Source organism: Fusarium coffeatum (assembly GCF_003316985.1).
Source record: "Fusarium coffeatum strain FIESC_28 chromosome Unknown BRIP53273_contig_125, whole genome shotgun sequence".
Lineage (NCBI taxonomy): Eukaryota > Fungi > Ascomycota > Sordariomycetes > Hypocreales > Nectriaceae > Fusarium > Fusarium coffeatum.
This window is the reverse complement of record NW_022157918.1, coordinates 95,209-115,402: the sequence shown is the minus strand read 5'-3', so window position 1 is coordinate 115,402 and position 20,194 is coordinate 95,209. Positions and strand designations below refer to the sequence as shown.

General features: G+C 46.9%; 7 protein-coding genes across 7 annotated transcripts; 5 read left to right on the top strand and 2 right to left on the bottom strand.

Moving 5' to 3' along the window:
- Nucleotides 1–344: 344 nt before the first annotated feature.
- On the top strand, nt 345–1,651 carry FIESC28_05815 (uncharacterized protein; the record flags this gene model as incomplete). The annotated part of the gene is made up of 2 exons (XM_031159960.1): nt 345–573; nt 624–1,651. The coding sequence occupies 2 exons, from the start codon at nt 345–347 to the stop codon at nt 1,649–1,651; spliced, it is 1,257 nt and encodes a 418-aa protein (XP_031015962.1).
- A 907-nt stretch (nt 1,652–2,558) lies between these two features.
- On the top strand, nt 2,559–3,341 carry FIESC28_05814 (uncharacterized protein; the record flags this gene model as incomplete). The annotated part of the gene is made up of 1 exon (XM_031159959.1): nt 2,559–3,341. The coding sequence occupies one exon, from the start codon at nt 2,559–2,561 to the stop codon at nt 3,339–3,341; it is 783 nt and encodes a 260-aa protein (XP_031015961.1).
- A 480-nt stretch (nt 3,342–3,821) lies between these two features.
- Nucleotides 3,822–5,759, bottom strand: FIESC28_05813 (uncharacterized protein; the record flags this gene model as incomplete). The annotated part of the gene is made up of 1 exon (XM_031159958.1): nt 3,822–5,759. One exon carries the CDS (start codon nt 5,757–5,759, stop codon nt 3,822–3,824), a length of 1,938 nt encoding a protein of 645 aa, XP_031015960.1.
- A 3,771-nt stretch (nt 5,760–9,530) lies between these two features.
- On the top strand, nt 9,531–11,393 carry FIESC28_05812 (uncharacterized protein; the record flags this gene model as incomplete). The annotated part of the gene is made up of 9 exons (XM_031159957.1): nt 9,531–9,795; nt 9,846–9,970; nt 10,025–10,188; nt 10,237–10,320; nt 10,371–10,547; nt 10,600–10,683; nt 10,733–11,016; nt 11,064–11,166; nt 11,219–11,393. The coding sequence occupies 9 exons, from the start codon at nt 9,531–9,533 to the stop codon at nt 11,391–11,393; spliced, it is 1,461 nt and encodes a 486-aa protein (XP_031015959.1).
- An 827-nt stretch (nt 11,394–12,220) lies between these two features.
- FIESC28_05811 (uncharacterized protein) lies at nt 12,221–13,266 on the top strand (the record flags this gene model as incomplete). Its single annotated transcript, XM_031159956.1, has 4 exons — nt 12,221–12,305; nt 12,360–12,539; nt 12,599–13,109; nt 13,209–13,266. 4 exons carry the CDS (start codon nt 12,221–12,223, stop codon nt 13,264–13,266), a joined length of 834 nt encoding a protein of 277 aa, XP_031015958.1.
- Nucleotides 13,267–13,860: 594 nt separating this feature from the next.
- On the bottom strand, nt 13,861–15,627 carry FIESC28_05810 (uncharacterized protein; the record flags this gene model as incomplete). The annotated part of the gene is made up of 1 exon (XM_031159955.1): nt 13,861–15,627. One exon carries the CDS (start codon nt 15,625–15,627, stop codon nt 13,861–13,863), a length of 1,767 nt encoding a protein of 588 aa, XP_031015957.1.
- Nucleotides 15,628–17,230: 1,603 nt separating this feature from the next.
- FIESC28_05809 (uncharacterized protein) lies at nt 17,231–20,194 on the top strand (the record flags this gene model as incomplete). Its single annotated transcript, XM_031159954.1, has 4 exons — nt 17,231–17,642; nt 17,697–18,405; nt 18,517–18,792; nt 18,865–20,194. The coding sequence occupies 4 exons, from the start codon at nt 17,231–17,233 to the stop codon at nt 20,192–20,194; spliced, it is 2,727 nt and encodes a 908-aa protein (XP_031015956.1).

The following is a 20,194-nucleotide window of genomic DNA, read 5'->3' as shown; positions in this document are numbered from 1 at the left end:
TGTTTAGAGGCTCCATTGGATGTTACAGGGATCTGTTAGCGGGTTGCTTCTGATCGGATCGGTCGGCAAAATTGTATGCAGGTCAATCCAGAAAGCGACCACACGTGCCCCGAATTGATCTTCAATTGGAAGTCAATTGCAAAAGATCATCAAAAGTTCCGAGAGATCTTTTCATGGGTCTTTTTATGGCCACCGACGGTGGATTACTCGGCACACTTTCCGAGGCATATTCTCCGCCAGACCATGAGGGTTACTCGTTTATTGCACAGACAGATATAAATTCCAATTGACTGCGACCGTCTACAGGCCTGAAGATAGGTCAACCAAGCGCATTACTGCCGATCATGTTGTTTCAATCCGCTGTACTTCTCACCTTTGCTGGTCTTGCTCTCGCTCGCAAAGACCAGACAGGATGGGAGACAAAGTATACAGCAACTGGAACAGCTGAGGTCGCCGCCGCCGCAGCAACAGCCAAAACCAGCAGTCCTACTTCCAAAGTAAAGGGTAAAGCATTTGATCGCATTGCTATCATTTACTTTGAAAATGAAAACTACGAAAAGGCATTTGGCGACCGTAAGTTCGCTCTCCAGAATTAACTCGTTCATGGTCTAATAAAACGACAGCCAACTTCTCTTGGTTCAGATCAAAGGGAATCACCCTCTCCAACTACTTCGCAGTAACCCACCCCTCAGAGCCAAACTACATGGCCGCCATAGCCGGCGACTACTTCGGCATGCAAAACGACGCCTTCAACCGCAACCCACGCAACATCTCCACTGTAATCGACCTTCTCGAACACCGCGGTATTTCGTGGGGTTTGTACCAAGAAGATCAGCCCTATACCGGCTTCGAAGGTTTCGCTTGGGTGAACCACAAAAATGGCAAGAATGATTACGTCAGGAAACATAACCCTGCTGTTCTGCATGATAGCGTGGCCACTTCTGAACAGCGTCTTTCGCAGATCAAGAATCTGTCTATGATTGACACTGAGAAGTCGATGTTTCATAAGGATCTCAGGGAAGGAAAGTTACCTCAGTGGATGTTCATTACTCCTAACATGACATCTGATGGACATGATACGAGTGTTACCGTCGCTGGCAACTGGGCGCGTTCGTTCCTTGAGCCGTTGATGGAAGACAAGCGATTCATGGACAACACGCTCGTTCTTATCACATGGGACGAAAACGAATCTTACGCACGCCAAAACCATATCCTCGGTGTTCTGGTAGGCGACGCAGTACCAAAGCATCTCATCGGCACAACAGACTCCAACTTCTACAACCACTACTCCGAGCTCTCCACAGTCCAAGCAAACTGGGACCTCGACACCCTCGGCCGCTGGGACGTCGGCGCAAACGTCTTCGACCTCGTCGCTAAGAAGACAGGTGATAAGATCAGAAGATGGAAGACTCACGCGTTGGATAAGTATTTCTGGAATGTTTCTTATGCTGGGCCGTTTAATACTGCTGGTGGAAACAAGAGGTATGCTGCGCCGAACTTGGATCTGGAGAAGACCTTTTCTGGGAGAAAGGTTTTTGAGGGTGTTAAGAAGGAATGGAAGGGAAGTGATGCACCCAGTTATTACAAGGATGTCATTGAGGTTGATGATGGGTTGAACCCTCCTAAGGGCTATGAGCCTGTCAAGAAGTAGATCTTGCGCCGCAATATTTTAGCATAGGAGGTTGATGCTAGGCCATGCTGAGCATCTTGATTGGTGTCTTGTTGACTTATGTAGCTGCATTCTATTGTCTTCTTACAAGTCATAAAGTTTACCACATTCGCACGAGGAAAAGTCTTGATTTATTTATTACCGATTTTAAGCAACACGCCTTCATGTATCTTCATTAACCCCGAAACAGATGAAGGTTGCCGAGGTCATATCGTAAATCGTCAAGTTGGGGTCCGATGCTAGGCACAGAATAACGTCAGGTATGTCCGTTGCCATGCCGGGCTTTGATCTGACTCATTGGATGAGTCCTGACAAATCAATCTTGTCCCTTGTACAATTTAGGAAGCCGTTGAATTTCGTAATTGACAACGATGCAATGGCCGACAAAGTCCCTTGGTCATTTCCGCCTGAGTGTTTTCATCATGGTGTGGCGGCTGTAGTGCCGTTCGGTCGCCACTACCAGGTTGGCGCGCAGGGTTCCTGGCAACGATCTACCATGCCCCGCTTCAGATGTTAGCGATCGGGAATCGCACAGCGGCCGAGCCACTAAAAACGCCTCGTTGTCGCATGTGCTTCCAGAAGTCAACAACGTAAAAGGCGCACGGAAATAACGGCATCAGAACGGCAGAAAGTGCCGACACTCATTTTTTGGTCGTCGAATAAGATCAGGTCAATTGCAAAGACTATGGTTGATGATGGGAAGCACGTGGTGTCGTGCGATGATCGAACGATGACCGTCTTGTGCAATTGACACTTCCTAAAAATTATCATTGGCTTGTCGTTACCTCTTGATGAGTTGGCCCCCTGAGAAATATTGACAAAGGTTTCGTACGAGATTAAAGTAAAACCCCATCGCTACTTTGCACTTTCTGCCCCTTGAAAAGAAAACATGGGGTCGTTCAAAAGCCCAGCATCGAAACGCTTCCTCTCCGACTTCACTCTCGGATTCTCAGATGGCCTCACTGTACCATTTGCCCTCACAGCAGGGCTCAGTTCATTGGGCAAAACGGATACTGTCATAACTGGTGGACTGGCAGAGTTATGTGCTGGTAGCATCAGTATGGGAATTGGAGGGTACCTTGCTGCTCGGGATGAGTCCGTTTCTTCACGGCCAGACCTCCCAGATGAGGAGGCTTCAACGGGTCTTGGCGATGATGCTGCCAGTCGTGAGACAGATCACATGGTCGGGGAACCTGAGAAGAGCCAAACGAAGTTGGAAGATCTCGTGCGCCGTCACCTAGAACCCTTGGAGCTTCCCCCGTCGACAGTCGTTACAATTCTGGAAGCCATACAACAAAACCCAACAGATCCCCAACGGACGATATTACGCCTCGAAACCTTTAACAACGACATCCCATACTCTGTGCAAAATTGTTCAACCTCCCCAATTACGTCTGGTCTCTCAATATCACTTGGCTACGCAGTTGGAGGGATTATACCCCTTCTACCTTACTTCTTCACCAATACTGTCGGATCTGGACTACAAATAAGTGCCGTTCTATGTCTCATGGTACTGTTTACCTTTGGGGCCGGAAAGAAATGGATGTTGAGCTCGGATGAGGAGAGGATGAGAAGTTGTATCGTGGAAGGGTTGCAAATGCTGATTCTGGGTGCTTTAGCTGCTGGCACGGCAGTTTTATGCGTTTCCGGGTTGGGAAAAAAGGATGATTAAAATGAATCCATGACCAGGGACAAATAAAAGGGCTATCGATGTGTGCATTTTGTTGTGAAATAGCTACCCAGACTTCCAGCTGCCGACCAAACTTTACCCTTCCAACGCCAGCGAAAGAATTGTAGCCAGCTCAAACCTTATGCTAGGTCAAGGCAGAAAACAAGGCCATGTTTGCAAAGGAGTCATCATGCCTTATGCAAAGTGTAAATATCTTCAAAGCTTGTCTGAGCTACAGATGTAATGCGATTGACGGCGGGAATAGTGAGCTGGGGTTGGACAGCGACACATCGGAATATACACGTGAATCGTATTGAACAAAAACAAAAGCAAGTTTTGATCACACGGTTGACGATGAGAAGTCATTTCTTGATATGAAACACCTGATGCGATGTTTCGAACATGTCGCTTCGTCTAAAACTTCCCTGATGTAATTGTACAGTCGTGACCTCAGGCTTTCCTAAGAAGACGTCTGAATGGATTTTAAGCCGCCTGGTCCTGGGCGACACGGATGTCGACGATTCTCCCGTTGGAAGACTCCTTTATGTGACGAAACACATGCTCAATCGGAGTCACGTACACATGAAAGTCTCCTGCTCTCTGAGGCTGAAGTCCTCTGGACAAGAGCCCAAGAACACATCCCCACTTATCGTATACAATTGCTCCAGCAAAGGGCTCGTCTCTGACTTCCCTCCTCATTTGGAAGAGGTACTCGCTAGACAACGGATCGTCGCCAACGTGTTGATCATCCATGAACTGGACATTAGTCTTGAATATGTGAAATTCCCCCCGAATTGGACCAGTCGTAGTTCCATATTTGAACGCCTCTTCGCTCTGTACTTGGTTTTCGAGGCTGATGCTCTCGCTGTGGCCGGGTTGACTGCCCGGGGGCTGAAGCTGTCGCCCGAACGTCAAGAAAGGTCTGCCCAGGGTACTTCCCCAAGCCGACCTATCGGGCAAAATGTTAGTGCCGGTTCGACCCTCGGCTACCTTGATCAATGCCCAGTCAAGTCTGCCATTCTCAGAAGTCCTTTCGCTAAAGCCGGAAGCAGCAAATACTTCGCCCAAAGCATGTTGGTAAAAGTTAAAGAAGTCCTTCTTCTTTTCCACTTCTTGAATCAGCTCGACTTTGTACCCATCTACACGTTCGTAGGTCTGCTTTGCATGCGATGATCCCGCTACATTATCCTGAAGCCGTTGCAGTGATCTATTCATCTCATCCAGGTTTTTCTGCGCAATCCAAAGAGTGTAGTCGTGCAGTGACCTTGGGGGACTCTCCATCATGGCTAGAGCTTCATGTGACCCGGGGAGCAATCCGTTTTCATCAGCTACAAGTAAAGCAGACTGAGCTGGCGGTGTGACTAGGACTGTTTCCTTGTTGACTATTGTAGTGTCAAAGCCTGGGAAGGCACCACGCACGACGTGATAGTTCGTGAGCCCGTATTTCTCCCAGGAACCCTGCGCTGTTTTGACTTCAACATAGCACCCTAGATTGCCGTGCCCTGAATAGCCCTCGGTCCAATCCTCTCTCATGACGAAGTTAGCGGGGCCTATCACTTCGCCAAGATTTACCGTTTTGTTGTAGGCGCCCTCGATGTACCCGCGACCAAGTCTGTTCCTAGCACGTTCACCCTCCAGATCCAGTAATGACGGGGGCGCAGAGGAAAAGCCAACATTGTGCTCAATATGAATGTAGAGAGGCGGTAGATGATGTTCCTTTAGGCTTTTCTCGATATCTTCGATGACGTCTGGCCATCCAACCTCTTGTGAGTCATAATCGACCGTGATGAAAATAGTCACCGGATTATTCCTGTAAAACTGTCGCGTGCCGTAGTGAAACAGACTTATGGAAGTTATAGAACCTTTGGTAGCGTCGTGCGCCTCGAGACGCTCGTACACCAGGATCCGCATCTTGTCCCAGCACTGAAGTAAGCCGAGGCGATCTTTCACGGGCCCGTAAGTAATAGTGTAAACAAGCCTCAGGTCAATCAACTCGACACAGAATGGCTCATTAGAGACATCCCGGGCAAACTCGGCGATTTGCTGTGTGGCCTCGCGTAATGCCTCGCGGTCTGTCGGGAAAGTCTTGAAATCGATCATGATAGTCGGTGCTGCTGTCGCTGGGCAATCCCTTGTCTCCCGCATCGAGATGTCAATCTGATAGTTACCCTCGAAGTCGTTCCCGAAGTCAAACTCGTAGTCATAATCGTAGTTATCCTCGTCAACACTGTCTACAACCTTGAAAGCTTCCAGAACTTCTTCTGCCCGAGCGAGGATGGCGCGAACGACCTCTACACCAAGCCGGCTTTGCAATCCATTCAGATAGGACGAAACGAGAGGGAGGCGTCGCAAAGGGTTTGTCGCGGTCCGAAATCGCGCCGAGACGATATCAAAGGGGGGGTCCTCGACGTTTTGGGACATGTTGACAGGAAAGCAATGGTCGAGGCCTTCGATTAATGAAACTTGACAAATGAATATCGTGGAGCGAAAAGATGAAAGCTGAAAGATAAACAGGGGACGCCAAGCCTTTATGTAAATTTAGACTTCCATTGTCTATTTGAGTTTTTTCAAGGTCAGCTTTCAACTCGCACAGTTCAAATCAACAAACTTTTGTTGTCTCAAAGTTGGTGAACCTTATCTCAGTGCCCTAACCTCACCTAATTGTTGTTGGGAAATTTGTCTCTAAGTCTGATGTATCTCTAGAGAGATGTCAACTTAAGTACGCATTTCTGGGCATCTTATCACCAGATGTGTGACAAGCAAACCCCGAGTAGAGAGATGTCAACATAACATGAGCAAAAGAAAGATTGATGCATGAGGGAATTGCAACGAGACAGGTGCGGAAGAGATCCAGAGAGTAGTATTCAATACCAGAGAGTAGTATTCAATAAAACAAGACATTCGCACCATGGTACGTGTAATAGGGAGGGAGTTGAGAGGGGAATGAGACCTGAGGCAAACATAACTACACGATGTGGGACGCAAGAGAACGAGAAATGCGACTCTATCATGCAGCGGCTTTGCAAAAACGCCTCGACCGACCCGAATGCAGAGGTCCAGTTTGCAGCAACATCCCGTCTCAGGGCTGAGGTCCTCGAACGCGCGCAAAAGAAGAAGGATTTCTTCGATAGTCGCATGAACACCGTAAGTAAAATTTATGCCGCGTCTATACAAGACTCCGATAAATGGTAGGTTGGATTGGGCCTTGATCAAGATTAACAAGACCCGAGTCGGGAACAATCTTCTCCCTCTCGTGTCGGCTTGGTAGGGAACGGCCGGATCGAAGCGCACTTTCTTGATCTATGGTAATCCGCGCGCCCCAGCAACAGACAATCCGGGACAAGGACTCATATTAATGCAAAGTGGGCTACAAGCACGGCGCGACCACCGGCGCAACTTTGCGAACGCCCGGCATAGTTTCTTAGCCTGAGGCGACTCCGGCTCAATTCTATTTGACTAGGAAGGATGTGCTCTCGGTCTTTTATTTAGAGGATGTCAGTCCAAGAGTGCCGGCCGTCAAGGCCATGCTTACCCTACGTCACCCCTTTGGAGTACGTTTTCAACCACATCGTCCAGTCGTCCAACGGTCGCATCCTCGAGGTCCGTATCGCACAGCACCAAAGTCTTTAGAAGACTTTTAGACTTTTTATAAAAGTCTTGGGTCGGGATCATTGGACAGATTGTCAGTTTAGGAGATCTTTAGGGGCGCTTTAGTTGAGTTGTGTCGCCGTCTGATGAGAGAGTCAGGGAGCAATCGAGAGATGACGGAGCTGGCACATGGAGGACATTGTCTCAATTCAGGTAGCTTAGCTCTAGATCAATCTACCCATCTGTTAGTCAGTTCTTGGTATTCGATATGATATGCTTTTCCTCCCCGTCACCGATTGATCAATCAACTGTGGTTGTTGAATTGGGTTGAGTTGAACTGTACAACTTGATGACTGACCTTTGAAAAACCCCCAAATAGACTAATCAATCGAGGTACCCTTCTTGCTGTGCCAGTTCGACCCCGTGTGGTCTGTAAAGAAAGCCGCCGTCTCATGGCCAATTTTTGTTTCGCCAATCGAGATGCCAGCCTCGCACTCATTGCTATTGGTCAGACGATTCAGGTCCTTGAGAACCTTTGCAGCTCGAGCCTGTACAACGCACTGAGCTGACTTTGTAATTGATTCGGGTGGGACGCGTAAGTTGCAGTGCGAAAGAGCGCCGAAGTGGGTGATGGGACAGCTTTTGTGCGAGTTTGAACTTCCGTTCAATTGACCTTGTTTCGTCGCCCGAACCCCGGCCTGAATAATTGTTGTCGGAAGTTCTGTTTTCAATTTTTGAAACCTCAATCTATGAGATTGACATGAGGCTGGCACAGCGAAAGACAAATGTATGTCTGGGCTGGCTTTGCAGCAAGAGACCTGTGAAGCAGATCCAAGAGGTCCAAAGCACCACCAACGCAGTGTATTACCCAGTCATTTCTCCATCCCAACTAACAAAGATATCGAGCAGGTACGCCTGCAACTCAAGCGCTCCATCGCAATTATTGTGTAGTCCATAGTCGTCATCTTGACCTTCATGAGACCATTGTTGGGATAAATTTTCCCCGGTCGCTGGACGCAACACCCAACAAGAATGTCTGCAACACCGATAAAAAGATACTGTATTCTAGCTCAATGTTCATTCCATCAAATGTCGATGTTATTAAGAACAAATGAACGATTGTTTTGTTATCTTGTATGTACTGGTATTTACCATGCCGTCTTGAAATTTTCGGTAATGTGGAAGCAAAATGTTGCCATCTTGGTCTTCAAAGCTGACAGCTAGTGGTAGGTCCGAGTCTGCGTATAGACCATCATGGGTCCGGACGGTAGATATAATGGTGTCCGTGGTATTATCATCATGTATTCCGACACACATTGGCCGGCGTGCACCCCTTCCCGAAGTAGCAGGGTTTGCAAGACGACTGGACTATGGAGGAGATCTGGAAGATCGAAGCTCGGAATAAGGGACGATTTATGTTCGTCCATCAGGCTGCAAGGGAAGGGTAGGTCATGATCGTGATCAGAGAGATGATGTATGTTAAAGGGAATCGTCACTCGCGGTGATAATAAGTAAGCAGCAATATCTTCCCCCAATTTTAATTGACAAGATCATGCACAAATAACCCCACTTGAAAAATCACCTTCAGACCTAGGATACCTCTCGGATTGAACAATCAATTGCATTCAATCATTAAATCATGAGCAAGGTCAAAAAGCACACTGTAGCTAGCGTTGGTACAGCGCGTTCACAGCGTGTTTGCGACGCATCACATCGCCTAACGGCACGCTACTGTTGGAGTGATTACAGCGCATTACAGCGTAAGTGCCCGGTATAACTTCGGCTGTCATAGCGCGCCACGATGGGTGCCAGTGGGTGTCGCAAGGGACTGACCATTCAGCTTTAGACGGGTCATTAATATTCCAGTCTTAGTGCGACTTGGCATTTTCCGATTGGGAATTGTCGCTGCGAGCAGAGAAAAATGTCAGACGCATTTTCAATCAGCCTGCTGGATGTCCTGTATAGGGTAGTCATGCTGAAGTTAGTATCGACATTACAGTATTAATCTCGGCTGTGAATCTTGGCTGGAATAATGAACAGAGTGTTGAAAAGGCGGACAATGGAGTGATTGAATCAATCAAAAACTCAAATCAAGTCATCGCCGACCGTCCAGTCGATTGACTTGCTCCTCATCCTTTGTTCGTGGCGGTTGCATCACCCCGTTTGATTGGAGTAATTGCGCGACTCACCAAAACATTCGCCGATGTCGCATCAAGGCTCGCGCGCAGACAAAGGATGCCGAAAAATCGCCTACCAATGATTCAACTCTTCACAATCAATAGTGGCAATTATCGCGAAGCCTTTTTGCGATTATGACCCGGGAATCACATCACGAGTCGTGTCTCGTCTCGGCTGGACCTTCTTGACTGATAACGTTGACGCTAGACCCCGAGTGGAAGGTTAAGCGGCACATCCATGATTGGCTATACACTAACCATCGCTTGGACCTTCACTTTGCAATCCCAAGCGGGGGACACCCCATGGGGAAATCATGATAAGGTTGACGCCAGTTTAGATATATAAAGATCAAAATGATCCTTTCTTTTCCAAGTCCATCAATCTGTCGCTCTTGTTTCTTATTCACTTTATTATTGTTTCGAAATAATGGCTGACTCTAAGAGCACTGTTTCTTCCCCCGAAAACGCTCGAGCCGCATCGGTGCGAGCAGCAGATATGTCTTCCACAAGGGACATTCCCATGTGGAAGTATATATGGCAGCATAGTTTGACGCAGATGATACTCTTAAGTATTCAAGCTTTTTGTGGTCCTGCTATGTCTGATGCCATTGCTGGATTGGGTGGTGGTGGTCTTGCGACGCCTCAGGTATCAAATATTTCTACGGCTTTGAGATATGCTGCTCTGGCTTTCAGTAAGTATCCATAAACGGTCTTTGAATATTGGTCTGACATGACACTCTAGCTTGCTTCATGGGTGGTCCAATCGTTAACAAACTCGGCGTCAAATGGGCGCTTGTTATCGGATCCATGTCCTTCCCCATCCAAGGATCAGCTTACTACTGCAATAGCAAATTCGGCAATCAATGGGTAAGTTCATGTAAAAAATTCCATGAAACCATCAAACCGCTAATAGCGATACAGTATCTCATCCTCAGTGGTGTAATTGGCGGTATCGGAACCGGCTGTTGGTACGTCGCCGAAGCCGGTGCCATCATGACCCTTGCGCCATCTGGTGCTCGCGGTAAATACCTGGCGCTGTGGATTGTGTCGCGAAACTTGGGACAGCTTGTTGGTGGCGCTATCAAGTAAGTCATGCCGCTACTGCAAAAAATTCTTTGCTAATACTGTACCAGTCTGTCCAAGAACAACGAGAAGGGTGTTAGTGGTGGAGTAACACCCGACACATACATAGCATTCCTCATCATTGAGTGTCTAGCGTACGTACCATAACCTCTCAATCTGCCATCAAGTATTAACACTGCAACAGTCTTCCATTTGCGTTTATGATCACCCCGTTCGAACACGTCATTCGATCTGATGGTACCAAGATCGTCACGGCTGAGACTCTTTCCACGAAACTGGAGATTAAACGTATCGCCAAAACCATGACTTCCAGACTCATTATTTTGTCTTCCATCTGGGCCGTCTGGTCGTTTTTCTACAGGTAAGGTCACACTCTCCTCAATCGCTGTACGTGTGACTAATTGTCGCGACAGTGGATCGTGGTCAACGTACCTCGGAATCTATTTTACCGTCCGCGCCAGGGCTCTCTCATCACTCATCTCACCGTTTTTCTGCATGTAAGTCAAACATCCCTTCAAACCATATTGCCATACTCACCCATCACAGTATCGGCTGCTTCGGTCTTGGCTTCATCCTTGACGCCAAGAAACTCGCTCAACGTCGTCGCGCTCAAATCGGCCTTTACACCGTCGTCATACTCAACGTGGGAGTCTACATCTGGTCCATCATCATGCAAGTTCGCTTTAAGCGCAACGACCCTGGTGCAATTGACTGGGACGATGGCTTGTTTGCGACATCCTTTTTGCCGTATTTCTTTGTGCAGACCACGGGACCGCTGTCGCAGAGCTATATGTATTGGCTCTTATCTTCTTTTGCGACGGATGCACAAGGTACGTGTACGATATTTGTGGAGGAACAGTGACTAATTTCTCTGCAGAGAACGTGCGAAATGGTGCTGCGTTTAGATGTCTCGAGGCCATTGGCCAAGCCATCGCGTATGGTATGAACACTCAGACAAAGAGTGATCCTCTGGTTGGCTTGTAAGTTTCTTCCTCTCTTACTCTGCATGAGACACAGTACTGATGTGTTTAGCTGCGTTACGTTTGCACTTCTCGGCGCTTCGCTGCTGCCAATGATCATGCTTGTCAACACCACGCCTGACAGGATCCCTGCCGATGAGATCGCGGAACAGAAGGCTATGGGTGAGAAGCTTGGGGACATTGAGGGTCAGGCTGTTGCGATTGATGATGGACATGTTAAGAAATGATTGCTTAGTATGGATTTTTGATGAGTAGTGGTACAACTTGGCAACGTGAATTAATTGATTTGGTACATGTAATTTCTTAGTAAACACTGGAAGTGCTATAGATACGCTGGTCAAGTCTTGGAGGAATTGATTTTGCAACGTCCAGTCCAATTGTATTCTTGCTATCATGGCAGTCTACAAGTGTCGCCAGAGCGCGTAGGTCGCGTTGTTACTGGGTAATTGAACAACATCTCAATAGTGGCTGCATATTTGTCGATGCCCAACGGCAGTCAAGAGTTAAAGCCAATCCGCGAAGACCAGATTCTTTACTGCGACATGCACGTAAATTCGAGGGTCAACCAATCAACCAAGCCGTGGATGTCTGTATGCGAAAACACCAGCAACATCCGAGGTCATGCTCCCTCAATGCAATTCTCGCCAAGACACGTAGCGCTGCACTACCGAATGACAGCTTGGCATTTCTCAGCCGCAAATTCAGCTTTACTGTAATTATATCAAGGCCGCATTACTAAGGCCTGTCGTCGGAATGTCGACCAATGCCAACAGGCTTGTTCAGCCTCAGCGCTTACACTGCCGATCGTACCTGCAGCATTTTGAGAATAACCGTAAATTTTTAAAATGTTATTCTGGGATGGAACGAATTTTTAACGATGGAAAATTGACTACAAATGATGTTTGCGCCCTTCTGGTGTTGTTCAATCTGCTGCTTCAACTCGACATTCATTCACGGAACATTCGTTTAATTCACTCTCGTTTAATTCATCACTCGTTTACTGAAAGTTTTCAGTTAATTGAGAGTACAGCTGTTGACAATACACAGTAGCGTCATGTCTTACAACAACTTCTTCCTTCGAATTATCGGCGTCGGCGAGGCCAGATTCGGCATGATCTGGTTCCTGCTGGCCGTTTTAAGTATATCCATCCTCGGAAGTCCATCACAAATTCAATCCCTAACATGTGGACTAGTGGGCTTCATAGCAAATATCGTCGTACTTGTCAGCTGCGCTTCACCTGACACCCAGGCAGTCCATCTCTTCAAAGTTGGAAGTGCAGAGCTTGTCAATGCCACTGCCAACGTAACTGGCATCTCCCCAAGCAAACTTCAGATGGCTGAGCTCCCGGAATATTGGTACTGGGGATTCTCAGGTAAGTCTTTCCCTCCTTTGTCATGCCTAAGGTCTTGTACTAAGACAACATTTTCTCAGGCGTGTGTATCAATGTTGAGACCAGAGGTCTGTTTGAAGATACCAAGTCTGTGTCGTGCAAACCAGCCTTCCCACCAGTCTTCAGCGTCGAAGAGATGATTCAATTCTCCATCAAAGCTCACCTTCGCGGCAGTGCAACTGAGTCACTAATCAAGAAGAAAATGGCACCTTGGAAAAATGCACTTGCAAAGATCCAAGATGACCTTGTTGATCCATCTCGGCCAAGGGATCTCATGAAAGGCGCAGCAGCATTTTGCGTTATCTCAACCATCCTCTCCGCCGTCATCATGATCCTCACAGTCTTTTACTTCACGCTCCTGCGCGGCATTCTACAACGCTGGATGCTTTACGCACTTGCTCTACTCGATGCATTACTTTTTGTTGGGGCTGGTGTCATGGTTGGCTACGCCATGCGTGATGGTCCGCGAGGCATTATTGAACTTGCAGGTCTGCCTGAGTTTGACATATATGGACCTGGTAATGTCGCTTTTACCTTGGGTGCATTGATCAAGTTTGTTGCTATGGAGGTATTTCTTTGTCTTTTGTTGTTGGGTTTGGTACTTGTTCTTTGGCTTATTTACTGTTGTCTACTTTGTTGTGCGCATGATAGGGATAAGGTCAAGGTCAAGGTTGAGTACATTCATCGCTATTTCCCTGCGCAAGACTGATAAGATATCCTGGGGCTATAGCTTCAGATCGAAGGCCCGAAGTTTCTGTGCAGGGTGGTAGCTCTTAGGCCTTTTGCAACTAAGGCGTTAGATAATAAAGGTAAGAGGATAGTTTAATAAACTTTAGCCTTGAAGCTCATTTCTATTTAATGAAGCTCTTTAAGAATCACTTTTATCCTTAATTCCAATATTAACTGTGCAGGACACAGAAAGATTAACATAACGCAAGAAAACATCAGGTAGTCCCTACAGCATCCGGAAATAGGTCAGTCGAGTAACTTTAAATGATCCCACTGTCTAGTGCTCTTATCTGATTGTTGTAATTAGGAACAGTCAGTATTATTGATGCACGTCAGAGAGACTGTGATGGAGGGTACTCGGAGAACATGCCGTTCAGCGATACTTTTATTCGTTCTGGATATTTCTCTTAAATTAGATTTGCATTCTACAGGTGCCTTGGTCATCCATGATCTGAGAACGGGCTCAGCCTCGTCGGGACTCATCGTCCTTTTTGGCCCAGGACTTAGTCTCAAGGACAAAGACAAAGAACCCATTCCCGTTGTAGTAATCAGTAGTCCCAGGGCCTATAAATATTCAAAATGAACTATCAGAGTCAAAGAAGAGGTCTTCAGACTCTGTCGTCACGTCTTCTTCTGATCTTATGGATAAGGACTCTTCGACAGGCCATCTGTTCAGAGTCGCTCGCTGTTTCGCTGACACTGGACAATTTTCTTCCAAAGCATCCCTCACCATCTTTCGAGTCTTAAACTTAAATAGTTTTCGGTGTGAGACCACAAATAATGCTGCGTTGTATGCCATGTTAGTGTCTGCAACGTTTGGATGAAGAAGCACGTATAAAAGTTGAAACGCCGAGTCTCGTGCCACGCTCTTCAATCCTCTAACCGTCCTTCTCTCTACTGGATCCCAATCATCCTTCCCTCTCTTCATGTCTTTCAGGATGTCACGAACGGTGCGGCCATTAGTAACATCAATAGCAAGAGAATCGAGGGTATCGCAAAGTAGATGATACTGGGATAGCTGCAAAGGCATGCGGCGAAAGAACTGTCGGAATCCCTTCTCAACTCCGACGCTGATCAATTCGGAGTAAGGTCCATCGCCATACTCGGCTCTCGGAATTTCCATGGTTCTCTTTTGATCTTTGCTGAGTGTGTCTGACGCTTTTCTTTCCTCAGGTACGCTCGCTACCTTCTTCGCTTGCCTAACACCTCTTGACTCCCATTTAGAATACAAGGAGTGAGGCAACATGTCTCCTTTATCGCCTTGATAAAACAGCAGTTTGCTTCCCCCCTCATATTTGACGGTGACCTTTCCGCCGGATTGTGCTGCCAAATTGGAGATTGTTTTGAGGAGGATCACTAACCGCTTTAGGTCATTCTGATTGAGCATTTCCCACCTCTTGACCTGAGCTCCGACGTCCTCGACATGAGGCACTTGGAACTTCCCCCGATCGTGGTATGCTCGCACGAGCTTTGAAGTTTGAGACACCCAGAGTTGTGCCGCGACATCCTCTATGGGCAGTGGTCTTTCAATTGCTCGGGTTTTGATCTCAATGATTGAACCTGGACGTACCACTCGACCTTCATCCCTGGTAACCAATTTTGAAGGGATAAGTTCGACGTCTGAGACTTCTGTGGCTGACGACAAAGATAAACCTCTCATGATGTCGAGCAGAGGGCTGTCTTGCGAACTTGCTGCTTTGGGTATATTGGCGTTATCGGTGTCTGCAGCCACGTAACCATCGGCTTCGTAGCGTACAATAAGGCTTAAGCCACCAAGTTGATATGCGATGATTCTATGGTGACCAGTGCTATTATTGACTTGCTCCATGGTGAATTCTTTTTCAAACTCATGGCCAAAGCCGCGGAACTCATCTGGCTGGATAATCCTGGTAGGTACCGTCACATCTCGACGAAACAGTGCGGTCGTGCCGATGACCTCAACCCCTATGGTGAATGGTTCAAGATCACCCGGATCCAAGCGGGGATTAATGAAGGCTAGTAGCTTGAGGATGTTGTTTCGATCGGTTACAACGTCGATAGAGCTGATATCGAAAGAAGGATTTTCGAGGTACAGAGCACGGAACAGAGGCTCAAGCGGACTATCTGGATGGCGAGCTTGGTTCTGGTTTATGTAATATAAACCCGTATCTTTCTTTAGCTGCTTGGAAGTCTTCGCGGCTGACCACAAAGGTGGACTTCCTGGGACAGCAATCGTGGCAATGGAACTTTCAATCCAATTGTAGGACGACAAATGTCTGACATTGGTAATCGATGCAGTGATACAAGTGCTAGGATCCCCAATGTCACATCTATCGATCTCAGTGATAAGGCTGGATGACATGGCGAGACCAGATTACTGTAAAAGTGATGTGCTTTATATCTCAAGGCAATTATTAAGGATTGAAAATATTCATGATCAGCTACTCAATATTGGGCAAAACGTCAACCTTTAAGGAAACCTGCTATAAGCGCTTCTTGTTGACAAATCATTTGCTGGGTTCGGTCTGCTTAGCTACGGGGAGCGTTTCCAGTATCCGATTGGCGAAGTGGCCATATATGTGTAACACTACATAAACAACAGCTACCTCATTCGGTAGTCAAAACGCCCAAGATGCAATATTTCTTAATAGTTTCCTGTGGCTGCATATTGATTGGATTTGGTAGTGCCACGTCGGTGGCTCAAACATTCGTTTAATTTACAAAGACATGTGAGCTCTCATCGGTCAATGCCATCCTATATCCCATGTATTCAATATGGATAGCAACTGTCAAGGCTAAACTTCGTAAAGCCTTATCTTGCTTGGCAAAATTTAAGCGTTGATATATGTATTTAAAATTACTATTCTCAACATTTGATCACCTTCGCTGCTTTGAGGGGTCATATCTTCGTGACTGGATATGTTGTACACGATTCAGCCGCGTTTGCACACATCCATTTTCAAGTCTCGATTCCAAGCCTGGGTGTGACTAAATGACGTCGCTGACAATATGGCCTGCGCGGATCTCCGACTCATGCATTATGAAAATACTACTCTAAATCTCCTTATACGTCACATATATTGTGTGGCTTACGGCACCCACCTCTGCTGCGATGTCTTTGGGAGGCCCACCACAGTAAAAGCTGTTTCAGCACCCGATGGCCCCGCATCTACATTTCATGTAATACACTTTGAGAGTTATCCTCGCGTCATTTATCGATAACATGCTTTTTCTTAGTATTTCATAACATGGCTTGCTCGTCACGAAATTGCCTTCCCAATTCTTGCTTGGGACTAAGGACCTAGTTATGGTGAATTTTACCTTCTCAGTTATTGGGTGATCACTGCGTGACTCCAGGAGGACCAGTAAATGAAGTTCGGGTGATAAAGACTGCTGCTCATACGATAAGCATCAGGAGATTCACAGACTTTCTGATTGGTGCGTCTAATGATTCAGATTGAGCGATATCAATAATGAGGCCTTCTGTCTGCAGGTGGTTGTTGACTGCATGATCCTGCTGGCATGAGTGAAAAGGGAAACGGCTACGTATTTTCACGTCTGGAAAATCACGAATGATAGGTTGTGGTAGTCCAGAACGCTGCAGTCATCACTGGTATATGCTGCCTGAAACTCGGAAGGCAACTGTTCCGTTGATAGTTTACTGTCTTGCAGAGCGGGGTGGCAGGGCATGCAGGATTAGAAGATGCAACAAGCTCAATCACAAGGCGTCAAGTATGAAATGATTGAATGAACCTGATACCGTCGGGTAAAAGGTGCCCAATTGACGATGTGTGAATAAGCGCCTGTCGTCCAAAGGTAGTTCTGTAGCATGATCGATAACGAATTTATTAGTAACCTACTTTTGCCTTGCACACTCTGATTACGGTACTTCCATTTTCTTTCTTTTCCCTTTTCCCTTTTCTGTGATCGGTAGCCCTAGTGTCCGAGTTCCCTTCATTATCACTATGGAAACAGATACAGAATTTATTTCAATCGCTGCCACATTAAAAGAGCTGCACGCATATGCCAAGCTGCTTTATCTCCGCGATGGTCGTCAATTCGAAGACAAAACGTTCTATGAAGAAGCTGAAGATGAGGCATCATCAAACGATTCCGGCAACGACGACAGCTCATCAAAGAATGTTTCGCTAGGCAACCTTGATACAGACCATTTGCGTCGCAGGTTCTTGGATAGATTGTCCGAGATAGTTTCGCCAATGAAAGGAGGTCGCCATGTTGTTGCTAGCTATATGTTTTACTGGCCTGACAAGGTTAAGGTCTTCTTAGCAATAAACTCAGGGTTCGTTGAAGGAGATGCAGTGTCTACATTCTTAGACAGCTTGTGTAAATCCTTGAAGGATATCGCTATGGCTCCAGGTTAGATTTGACCAGATACTGTTCAAATGCTATTGCTAATGTCAAATTTGGCAGATTATGAGATTGAGAAGAGCAGGAATGCACTGTGGAAGTTGGTACTTCGTCACCAATCATCAAGACTGACCACCACCATCGTCGATTTGCGGCAAGTCATGAAAAGCTTCCCACACCTCCTCCCACAACGAGCTGCTTCGGATTTATCTAGCAACAATATTGTTTTAGACATCGACGGAAGCATGCTTGTATTCGAGGACTGCTTGAAGCTATTGGCTCAATTACTTTTTGACAATGTCGATTCGGACCTGAAACGGCACAGCGGTCTTATAAGCCTCAGTTACGCTCTCTATCGAAAATTCCGAGTCGAGAAATTTCAGGCTCTCGGTCGACAAGGCGAAAAGCTACGTAAGATAATCGGCTTCTTGGGCCGCCTCCAGATGTCATTCCAGGACCTTGTTACAGCTGCGGGTCAAATTCCTGGTTTTGACGACCTGTTTCTTATTCCTGTGGTTAAACCAAGGCTCGAGAAGAATATCCTTAACGAGGAATGGAGTCTAATTAGGACACTCGGCGCCTTGAAAGTTCAGGTAAACGATACGGCGATTGAGAAGCTGATGAAAACATCAAGCCGAAGGACCAAATGGACCAAGAACAAACTCATCAGCGGCTTTTCTCGAAACAAGTCACCGTCTTGGGAAGTACATGCCGAAATCCAGCTCATAGCCTTTACCCTTGGCCATCCCAATGACATTGCCAACGGAAAAAGGTTTGAATACATTGGTTGTAGCAGGTATACATGTCTGCTATGTTCCAAGTTTCTAGACTATTGGCAAGGGTTAAAAACACGGGGATGTCATGGTAAGCTGTATAACCACAGCTGGACTATTCCCCCTGGAGACAGCCTCGGAAAGAATGAACAACAGGCGCTGCACAGTGCTGCAATAGGAGTTATATCGTGGATGAGAAAGGAGCTGATTGGAACTATGATGCCACCGGCTCGGAGAATGCCAGAGGTCAAGGAATCCACTGTTGGCGGCAGTTCAATTTCTATGCCGGGGACGAGTCAAGGAGGCCTCCACCAAAACTTTGCCACGTCCGAACACCTCCGTCGCCAACGAGCTCAAAACAATCGCATGCCATGCAACCAAGACAGGTAGGTTCCCCAATACATTCTCGTTTCTCTCTACAGAACTTACGGGTAGATGCTAAGAAAGGTTTTGACTAGTCTGTCGGAATCCGTCGAAGACGGTAACTTCTCGACACCTGAAGTCCAGAGTTCGACGCTCCTAATAAGTACCGAGAAAACTTGCATAAGATGCCTCGAAGAAACAACTCGACGATGCTCTCACTGTGGAGAAGGTTTATTCTGCAACGAGAACTGCGAACGCAAAATGCCGTTATCGCACCTACTCAAATGCAACATGCGACAAGTCACGTCAGCAGACTACCTTTTTGAAGATGTTCTGGATGATACGATTCCCACAGACCCCCAGGTACTGGAGGACTACTGGTTTGATCGATGCCACAACGCCAATGAAAAATCGCATCTGTGCGGGCTTTTCGCCGGACTTTTACTCTACCATCCGGATCATATTTCGCGTGAGACACTTCACCAGTGGCGGTCGGAGCCAGGCGGAAACCCATACCTGGTCGCACAGATAGTTGTAAAATTCGACGAGTTACCGAAGGGTAGCGCGGGAGGCTATTTCCCGTGGTTCCTCAGACACCGCAAACGCTTCGAACTAGCAGAAGGTCATGGATCAATACCCCAAGCACCAACCCCCGAGATGCATGTACAAAACATGCAAGCCAAAGCCAGGAGGTACCTAGCTGTTGAAGATCAAAACAAGGACTTCAGGGACTTGGCTCCTTTTTCGAAAATGCATTGCTTTGCATTCTACTCCATTGTCATAGGCAATCAGCACCCACCCCCAATGAACCAAACCGACTGCTTTTGGTTCGATTTCGGCTTCGTTGTGTGCCGAGACCAGTATGAGGAAGCCTCATTGGGCGGTATGTATAACACAATGCTGTTCGGATCGAGATCACAACTGGAATACGCAGAAAGTCTTGGTTCCTCAAGTTCAGCGAGGTTTGTCAAGAAGAGAGATCCCGCCTGTACCTTTGACGAATTCTGGAGGGCTTGGGATAAAGGCAAGCTTATGGCCATATTTGACAAGTGTTGGCCAGAGCTCAAAACCCGACGCACTCATGAAGCTACTGAGTACAGAATTCTGAATCGTTTGCGTGGATTCATAGAGTCAGAGACGCCTCGTCCGTCTATTTGGAAGTTGCGTCACTTCGTTGCACTAGACGATATCTCTGTCGAGTCTTCTGTACCTGACATAGCCTGGGCGGCTCGAGAATATGGATTTTCCGAAAGGTTAGACACGAGACTGACTCTGGAGCTAAGGAGTTTCTATGTGCAGCTATTCAACAAGGCAGAGCCAATGGAAATTTACCGCCAGAGGATAAAAGGTAATTTAGTGCAATTTGCAGAGCAGTATGTTGGTAGTAGTCACTTGAGGATAAAGGAACTACTTCAGGGCCTTTGA